This window comes from Meles meles, chromosome 6 (assembly GCF_922984935.1).
Source record: "Meles meles chromosome 6, mMelMel3.1 paternal haplotype, whole genome shotgun sequence".
Lineage (NCBI taxonomy): Eukaryota > Metazoa > Chordata > Mammalia > Carnivora > Mustelidae > Meles > Meles meles.
The window spans coordinates 91,491,142-91,501,085 of NC_060071.1; the positions used below are offsets into that span (position 1 = coordinate 91,491,142).

The 9,944-nt window shown below is 47.6% G+C and overlaps 1 protein-coding gene across 3 annotated transcripts; it reads left to right on the top strand.

Annotated features, from left to right (window-relative positions):
* Positions 1-1,796: 1,796 nt before the first annotated feature.
* On the top strand, positions 1,797-7,333 carry SSTR1 (somatostatin receptor 1). Of its 3 annotated transcripts, none has more exons than XM_046010259.1 (2): positions 1,797-2,969; positions 3,805-7,333. In XM_046010259.1, the coding sequence occupies exon 2, from the start codon at positions 3,872-3,874 to the stop codon at positions 4,937-4,939; it is 1,068 nt and encodes a 355-aa protein (XP_045866215.1). In that variant the 5' UTR covers positions 1,797-2,969; positions 3,805-3,871; the 3' UTR covers positions 4,940-7,333. The 3 variants fall into 3 exon arrangements, with proteins under 3 accessions (XP_045866215.1, XP_045866216.1, XP_045866214.1); XM_046010260.1 differs by having other exon boundaries at positions 1,797-2,955; XM_046010258.1 differs by lacking the exon at positions 1,797-2,969 and having other exon boundaries at positions 3,623-5,012; positions 5,269-7,333.
* The last annotated feature ends 2,611 nt before the right edge of the window (positions 7,334-9,944 follow it).

Below are 9,944 nucleotides of genomic sequence, written 5' to 3' on the forward strand. Positions count from 1 at the left end.
CACTGGGTGTTGTGCAAAAACAATGAATACTGTTATGCTGAAAACATAAATAAATTTAAATAAAAAAATCATAATTTAAACCATTTTCAAAATGCACAATTCAGTGGCTTTTAGTACATTCACAGTGTTGTACAGCCACCACTATTATCTAACTCCGGAACATTTTCGTAACCCAAAAAAGAAACCCCACATCCATTATGCGATCATTCTCCGTTCCTTTCCCCTCAGCCCCTGCCAAACTCTGGTCTGCTTTGTCTCTATGGATTTGTCTATTCTGGACATCTCAGATAAATGGAATCACGCAATACACGACTTTTTCTGTTTTGTTTCCTTCACTTTGCATAATGTTTTCTAGGCTCACGTGTGGGTACTTCATTCCTTTCTATGAATAGATAATGTATTGTGAGGATACACCACGCTGTTTTTATCCATTCCTTAGTTGATGGGTATTTGGTTTGACTCTGGCTATTATGAATGATGTTGCCATGAGTATGTTTGTTCAAACACCTATTTTCAATTTGTTGGGGCAAATACGTAGGGGAAGCATGTTCCTTGGTCAAATGGAATTCTGTTTTAATATCTGAATAATCATCAAACATTCTAAAGCTGCTGCATCATTTTTTTATTCCCACTGGCAACATATAAGAGTTCCACTTTCTCCACATGCTGGCCAACATTTTTTTTTCTTTTAAAATAATTCTTAGAGCCATTCTAGTGGGTGTAAGTGATATTTCCTTGTCAATCTTTTTTTAATGGGTTACTAATTCATCATAGAAACCACTTGAGAAACAAGCAAGTAAACAAACACATTCATGTCGGGTCTTAAATTTTCTTCTTTCGTATATGAGGCTACCACCAAGTGGAGAGGAGATTTCCCTAAGGCAAGCTGCAAAGTGAACATATGAGAGTCTGAACAACAGAGCTCTGCTTTACCAGCTCCCATCCTCCCCCACCCCCCAGCAACCATGATCAATGCCAAGGCATCTAAATGACGACTGTTGAAATGTCAGCCCCCTAAAGAATAGCCAAGTGTCTTTAGTCAGTGATTGGCAAAGAGGCATCCAAACCATTATGAGGCTTGGCTTGTAAAAAGCTCTTCTAGGGGGAAAAAGGCCATTTTCTTAAAAAACTTGATGAACATTCTCCTCCTCCTCCCTCTCCCCCTTCCCCTCCAACCCTGCCTCCACCTCCTCCTCCTCCTCCTTCTTCTTTTGCCTCCATATGTTCAGTATTTTTTACAGAAAATAAAACGCAACTAACCATCATTTGGTAAAAGGTAAAAAGGAATTTGTTTAGATAAAAGTAATGTGGAGGCACCTGGGTGGCTCAGTGGGTTAAGCCTCTGCCTTCGGCTCAGGTCACCATCTCAGGGTCCTGGGATCGAGCCCCACATCAGGCTCTCTGCTCTGCAGGGGAGCCTGCTTCCCGGCTCTCTCTGCCTGCCTCTCTGCCTACTTGTGATCTGTCAAATAAAGAAATAAATCTTAAAAAAAAAAGTAATGGGTTAAACACCTTGGGCCTTATGAAATTTCAAATTCCTTCCTGGTACATTTCTCATTAATAATTCAGCGTCCATTGCACACCTTCCTGTGAGGGCCTGACGTAATTTATCTTTGATTGGTATAATCAACACACTTCAGAAGCTACTCTTCTCCTTTCAGGAGCATTTACTTTTGAGAACTAAAACACATATATGCAAAAGATTGTCCATAGAAAACAGGGCAATAGGACTTACACTTTTTATTTTTTCCTTTCAGGTTCTGCATCCATTTCTGCATGCTGAACTGCCTGGTACAAATAGCTTCAGTGAGGAGTTTAGTTTCTCTCTCAGGTGGCCTCTCCTGAGTGTGAAACTGTACTGATGGGAGGGAAGGAGGAGACCCAGGGCAGGGGGGTGCCCCACTTTGTGGAGAGGAAGGAGGAACTAACAAGAAACTCCAAGACAAAGCTAGAGTTTGAAAGAGGCCCAGCACTAGACTGCTGCAGGTCAGCCTTTCTGGAATCAGGCAACTTTCAGAGGAAGACTTGATGGGCGTTTGAAAAGGGACAGGAGAGCTGGATGAAGTGATCCTTCCCTGGACCAGAACCAGCAGACAGCCAAAGGGAGCCTAGGCTAGGGATAGTGGGAAGTCCCAGAAGTGGTTAAAAATCATGGTAATCAAGCATTCATTCTTTAACACAGAAACCATTCAATTCCTAAGTGAAGCAGGTGAGCTTTAGGCGTGCCTGCATGGATTTCTGTCTCTTAAAAGTTTAGGAACCTGAACTAGAACGCGGTCACACGTCCAGGGGCCTCAGAAAAGGCTGAAATTCTAGTAATCACGGAGAGACCCGAAGGTGTTCCTGCCGGTTTGTGGAGTTGGTGACAGGTCTGGTCACCTGCATGGCGAGTTTCACTTGGGTTTAAAGGAGTTGGCATCCTTGCTCTCCCAGGCCTTTACACTCTCCTCCCCCGGGGCCCGCCGACTCTCCCGGGTACAAAGTACAGCAGGGACGCAGGCGGAGCCTTTCCCAGCGGCGCAGCCATATCTTTCCCCAGTGAACACCTAGATGGATTTCCAATATCGCGCCTGGCACGTTCGGGAGGGAGCCTCGGGCTCCTTGCGTGCTCCCAGCCACGCGTCCTCCTTTCTGCAGTCTATATTCCTCTGGGAGACGCAGGGGGCTCTGGGCAGTACAAGCTTCATTAAGAGATTCGCAGTGGTTTACTCAGGCCCCTACATCACTCCCGCCCGCGAAGAGCTGCCTGCGGTGCTGTAACGCAGAATCTCCTAACGCACGGTTTTTGTCCTTCCTCCTCTTAACACGGCTCAGGGTCAGTTTCAGCGACTCTTAAGAGTATCTGCGTGTGCGGGGATCCGGCCGAAAGAAAGGAGTTGGACTGCGAGAAGAACGTCACTGTGCCACCAGACCGCACGGGCACTTTGCACGGGCCATCTACGCGTCGGTCTGGAGGTAGCGCGCCCTGGGTAAGGGGGGCCGAGAGCTTCCGCGGTGGGTCTGGACCGGCAGGGCTAGCGGGAGCGGGAGGTGGGGGCTTAGGGCCCCAGGCAATTGGATGAGAGTGGAGTTGGGGGTCTCTCAGGACGGGGCAGCAACTGAGGGAAACTGAGATGAACTCCAGACATCTGTGCCCGGGGTCTGCTTCATTGGATAGGAGCTGGGTGGGGTGGGACAGAGTCTACACCTTTGGTTCCCACCCACCCTCTGGGAAGGCGGAGAAACTCCCCAGTTCTCCCTGAGGGATGGGTATAGGGTACTGCAGGAGACCCCTCCCCCACCACATCACCACCACCGAAGCAGCGGCTGGAGTTGATCTGAGCACAGGACTGGAAAGAAAAAAAATTGGGCGAGAGGTGGTAAGCCACCTATATCGCCTTCCTCCCTCTTTTTCTCCCCCACGCCTCCCTTTTCGTAGCTGCTGACGCGCTGGTGGTGTCTATTAATCATTCACCAGCCTAGAGCCGCGCCACTTAATGGCTGTGCGGCGCGGGGCTCCAGCCTCCTGGCCTCCCCTCTCCACGCTCCCTTGTGCCCAGGCGCCCCGGAGCTGCAAGCGGCTGCGCGCAAGCCGCCGCTGGGCAATGCGCCCCGCCGGCGCCGGTCAGAGCCAAGCTCTCCGTAGCCGCGGCGTGCTACCCCCAGGTGTCCGGCAGCAGTGAGCTGCGGGCAGGCGGGCAGGGTGCCGGGTGAGGGCGCAAGCGGCGGGGGCGCGAGAAGAGCGCCCCAGCCTCAGTAGCCCCATCGGCCCCCAGCAGCTGCAATGTTCCCCAATGGCACTGCCTCCTCTCCTTCCTCTCCTAGCCCCAGCCCGGGCAGCTGCGGCGAAGGCGGCGGCAGCAGGGGCCCCGGGGCCGGCGCTGCGGACGGCATGGAGGAGCCGGGGCGAAATGCGTCCCAGAACGGGACCTTGAGCGAGGGCCAGGGCAGCGCCATCCTCATCTCTTTCATCTACTCCGTGGTGTGCCTGGTGGGGCTGTGTGGTAACTCCATGGTCATCTACGTGATCCTCCGCTACGCCAAAATGAAGACGGCCACCAACATCTACATCCTGAACCTGGCCATCGCCGATGAGCTGCTCATGCTCAGTGTGCCATTCCTGGTCACCTCCACGTTGCTTCGCCACTGGCCCTTCGGCGCGCTGCTCTGCCGCCTCGTGCTCAGCGTGGACGCAGTCAACATGTTCACCAGCATCTACTGTCTGACTGTGCTTAGCGTGGACCGGTACGTGGCCGTAGTGCACCCCATCAAGGCGGCACGCTACCGCCGGCCCACCGTGGCCAAGGTAGTGAATCTGGGCGTATGGGTGCTATCACTGCTTGTCATTCTGCCCATTGTGGTCTTCTCGCGCACAGCGGCCAACAGTGATGGCACGGTGGCCTGCAACATGCTCATGCCCGAGCCCGCTCAGCGCTGGCTTGTGGGCTTCGTGTTGTACACATTTCTCATGGGCTTCCTGCTGCCCGTCGGGGCCATCTGTCTGTGCTACGTGCTCATCATCGCCAAAATGCGTATGGTGGCCCTCAAGGCCGGCTGGCAGCAGCGCAAGCGCTCGGAGCGCAAGATCACCCTAATGGTGATGATGGTGGTGATGGTGTTTGTCATCTGCTGGATGCCTTTCTATGTAGTGCAGTTGGTCAACGTGTTTGCGGAGCAGGACGACGCCACGGTGAGCCAGCTGTCGGTCATCCTGGGCTACGCCAACAGCTGCGCCAATCCCATCCTCTATGGCTTTCTTTCGGACAACTTCAAGCGCTCCTTCCAGCGCATCCTGTGCCTCAGCTGGATGGACAACGCCGCCGAGGAGCCTGTCGATTACTACGCTACCGCCCTCAAGAGCCGCGCTTACAGCGTGGAGGACTTCCAGCCTGAGAACCTCGAGTCCGGAGGCGGAGTCTTCCGTAATGGCACCTGCACGTCTCGGATCACGACTCTCTGAGCCTTGGCCACGCAAGGACCCTGCGCAAGGCAGGGGGAGGAGAATGAGGAGGAAGGGAGGCCGGGTGCTAGAGGTGAAAGTATCCCAGGCGTCTGGGTGCGGTGGGGCAAAGTGGGGCTAAGACACTGTGTGCGAGTGGGGTGGAGAGACCCGGGAAAGTCGCGCGACAAAGGTGGAATTGGGCACTTTGCTTATAAATTGGGAAGGCTTGCTGGCCCCTTTCTCCTCGTCTGCTACTTTCGCTCCCTCCTCCACTGCGCTTGCACTTCTGCGCCCCGCTATGCTCCCCACTCTGTAACTTCGATCTTTCCTTCCGCCCCGTCCTGCAGGTGCAGATCATGAACTCATAAACGTCGTCAACTCAGCCTGACCCTCCGCCCGGCCAGCCGTTATTTTTGTTTGAGCTGAGCCGCAGTTACCGCCACCGGTTTCCCACGGGGTGAGTCCCCGACTCGCCCTCAGCCCCTCCCTGCCGGGCCCCTCCGCTCGCCAGATTCTGCCAGGTGCCCCTAGCGGAGTCTGGAGAATCACCGCTCTCTGGGCTCAGTTTTGTTTGAAGGAGGACTCGGGAATGAACTAGGCAGTTGGTCTTTTCTCCTACTTTCGGGTGAAGTCGTGCCCTTCCAAGAACCCTTTCACTGCTCGCACTCCACCCAGGGCGGAGCCAGGTGCTTAGTAAAATTGGTCCCGCGCTTCCAACCCCAGGCATTCTGCAGTCCCCATCCAAACCCCGCTCTGGAGCAAAAAGGAACGGACGACAAGCGACCCAGGAGTTTTCAGAAGATTCCAGGGTTTGGCGGGGAAGGGGTTGTAATAGAAATCACCCTCTTTTCGGGCTCACAGCCAGCGCTTTTGATTTCAAAGACCAAGCGCCGGACACTCCCGGGACAACGCTGGTCTGAGTTGGCCCCGTAGGGCAGGGCGCACTTTCCCCGGGGCCGCCTGGGAATCTGCCGCTGCGCGAGGATTGCTCCCTCCCCTAAGCCGCTGGCGGCGCAGCTGTGAGAGCAACAACAGACTTGGTTTCCTGCTCCGGCTTATCTCGGAGACCAGGCGCCGGGGCCCGGACCTCGGTGGCGCCTTTTGAGCCTTTGGCCAATCCCGAGCGCGCTGCTGCCGCCCGCAGACTAAAGAGTGCGGCCTGCCTGGCTCCTGAAGGTTGCTGCCTTTCAAGCGGTGCCTAAAAAGTTATTTTCTTGTTTAACATATTTATTTATTTATTTATTTGTGATGTTTGGAAAGGTGTCTCTGCTTTGCTTTTCTCTACTTGCCTAGCCAGGCCCCTTCCTTCAGGACACTGGGGATGGGGGTCGAGGTGGCAGTGGGGGGAGGCTTTCTCCCCAAAGACGCCTCAAAACCTCTCCTCTTTGTTGAGACCTTTTTTCTTTATCCTTCTATTTTTGTTTGTATTCAGTGAAGTTTGGAGATTCTCTTATACTTTTTCTTATGTACTCTCTTGTTTGTCTTAATAATAAACAAATAAATAAATGATAACGTGGGTCAGCCACCTTCCTCCCGTGCAGAGTGGAATGTCCTGAATTTCTTTCAACATCACCTTACATATGGTTTTATTCATATATATTTTTACCCATGCCGTCTATTTATCTTGCTCCATGGTCGTGAGTCCGTGAAACAATGTGAGGCTGGCTGGAGCATTTTCAAATATGGGCGTTCCAGGGATGCTCAAGCCTGGAGCTGAGAAACCTGATGCAGACCCATTGTAATCAGTGCCCTGAACGTCCCTGTTTGTGTCCCTGCTTCTTCTAGGTTCCGGCATAGACGATTCTGATAGACAATCTAGTTAACATTGTCACTTCTTTTGAACACATTGAAAGTAGAGTCATTTGTGTCTGTGTTTAACCTTACCAATTACATTGGAAGCCTGAGCAGGGCAAGGACCAATAATTTTACTTCTTTGCATTTCCTGTATTGCTTTAGTATGCTGGCATGTACATAGTAAGCACTAAATACATGTTTGTTGGTTGATTGTTTAAGTAAGCCAGAATGTATTACAACCATGGGGAGATACTGTCTGGGGCTGTCAGGTTCTCTCATTGACATGATACACAATGGTTGAAATCATGGAAAAAGATGTTTTGTGTAATATTTGCTTCAAGAACATTGTGCTTTCCTGAAAGCAGTAACCAAGAGTTAAAATGTCTCTAACGTTTTGTTTAAACTAAGGAACAAATATATGCTTTGGTTATACATCATAAAGTTTAGATCTGTCCCTTGATAATAATATATATTATTACTCCTTTGGAAAATAGATTTTTAATGGTTAAGAACAATGAAATTCACAAATCTTAAACACTATCCTTTTAAGAGGATACAAATCTAGTGCTCTTAACCTGTTACCATTGTAATATGAACTAAATAAACAAATATATTATGTTGTTGCAAGTTGTCTGACTTTGCCATTTGAATTTTACTGTTTCAAGGGACTACTTAAAAACGCATATATGTGGGCTTAGTTGCTTTGTGTTCCACTTAGCTTTTAAGAAGAACGGCTCCAGATTACCTTTGGAAATTTTACCACGATTGGGATGGTACTTAAAGTTGTTTTTTAAAAAAGAAAAGTCTGTTAGTTCAGAGAAAGAGGAAAAACAACTTTGAGTCAATATGACTGGGAAGCAGTGTACGGGCCTGTATTCTCTATGGTTTGCTGTTGTCACCATCCTAACTAGAGGATATCTCAATCTCCCAAAGATTATATTACTGTCTGCCCTCATTTATGATCTCAGAATTTGTTGTGGGAACTAAGTAATTGCTGACTTACTTAGGCAGAGAAAAAAATAGGAGAAGAAGAGAAGGGGGGGGGGGGAGAGAGAGATTTCTTAAAAGTGTTCCAGAGGAAATGGGTAAAAGAAATAGAAAAATCAGATTTCAATGTAAGAGAAGAGAGTCGTGTTTTACGCTTTGTTCTGTGATGGCCATTTCCATCCCTAGAAGAATTTAAGAAGGTACTAGAGGATTTTTTTTTTACCAGACTTTATTTTTCAGAGCAGTTTTCTTTTCACAGCAAAATAAGTGGAAAGCAACATTTTCCAAGCAGGCAATAGCAGTAGTTCTAGAATCAGTGTGGTGGGTAGGGGGGTTTCAAAAAACTTCAAATGCCCTGTAACTCTAGGTTTTAGAGTTCTAAACATTATCTCAATATGACGAAGGATAGCTGGACTTTTGTCCTTTTAAATTGTTTTTAAAAGCTATAGCAAGATGGTAAATTGAACTCGGAACATTACTCCAAGCCCCTTCCAACTGGCTAACTGGGAGAAAAAAATTAAATAAATATTCAAACATCTAATTGAGTTGATGATTTAAATAGCCATTTTAAGAAAAAAAATCAAAATTTCATTTGAATAAGTTTAGACAGTCTCCCACCTGGCCTCTTCCTCCTCCCTAGTCAGCCTTAAAATGGCTTTCCAGTGAAGACTGGGAAGAAGCTTTATGCATCCTAATGGAGAACATGGTGGTAGGTAGAACACGGGGATCTAGGGTGGCTCTGGGCTGGTGACCCTCAAGATCTCCTGTATTTTCCTGCGACTCTTGTCTCAGGGCTTTTCCATTTCTCCTTACCTAACTTCACTTCTTCAAACCATTCCCCTCACCTCCCATCCCCTTTCCACTAGAGGAAAAACACAGGAGTCCTTTTGTCTTAGCCCTGCATGTGGTGAAGCAAAAGAAAAGGATTTAGCTATCTCTGTGCAATTCCCTACCCCCAGGGAAAAGCACCTGATTTTCAAACCTTTCTGCACTGCCTAGAAGTTGAAGATAAGCCCTTTCCTGTCTTAAGGTGTGGAGCCTCACCTTGCAATGAGGGACTGCAATGAAACAAGACTTGTGGAGGAAGTTAAAATGCATCATTTTAGTGTCGATGAACTATTATCTTTCTTACTAGTGAGTTCTGTGTTCCCAGAGGAATTCTCACACAACATCCTCAGGCCATCCTCTCACACAATGTCTCCCCAAAAAGGATTATGTTGAAAATCTCTGATGCTTCATCTAATTTAACCCTGATCATTATACAAAATGCTGTATGCATGATTTTGGCCTGAGAAGAAAGGCAAGGTGTTTTCCTGGAAAATTTTATGGAAGATACATTTAAAAAAAAACTGATATATTTCCAACTTATTTTAAACAAATATTAGAGATATCATATTTACATAAATCTTCCAAAGAACACCTTGGTAGTGGAGTTGCTTTGTAAATATTGCTCATCACCTTCTCTATTCCAACGTACCACAGCAGAGAGGTTAGGCACTAAACTGAAATGATAGATGTCCATAAAATTAGTACAGTGTGTTCTTAAGAAAATAAAGTATTGCAAAGTCTATGCCGTTATCTGGTTACACACCATTACATCTTTGAGGTAAGGAGAACCTCTTTCCCACATTCGGATGGAAATATTCCTTTTCATTCAGCACATTTCAGTTTGCTGGCTTTAAAAGAAGGCAGAGGGGTTCAACATTGTTCCATGGTTTCTCTGGAGGAAGGCAGGTATAGAGATAATGTTGTAAGTGATCATTTACTATTTTGTTAAAGATCTAGAGACAGGGTATTATAGTGAGTGTATTCATGAAAGGATTTGTTAGGGATGAACAGATATAGTCCAGGTTCTGATTTCAGCTCTAAGGAAAGGACGGTGTCTCTACAATGATGACAAAGTTGAGGAGGCCTGTGAACAGAAGTAACCAGTGCAAACTAAAATATCAAAATACCTGCTTGTCAAACTGTTGGGTAGTGAGGAATGTCATCTAAATAGGAGCCATTATTTAAAATAGATGTCCTTCAGTAAAATGTTCACTTTGATAATGATCTGAATTATTTTCAAAACCTATGTTAAACTCAATCTTACTAGTCAATATTTGGAAATATTATACTCTTTCAAGATTAAGACTACAGGCATGGTCTCAAAATTTCTTTGGAATAATAGTGAGCTTAAGATTCTTAAAAAAAAAAAAAAGAAAGATTTCTTTAAGCCAGTGTGATTCAAATCTGCAGTTTT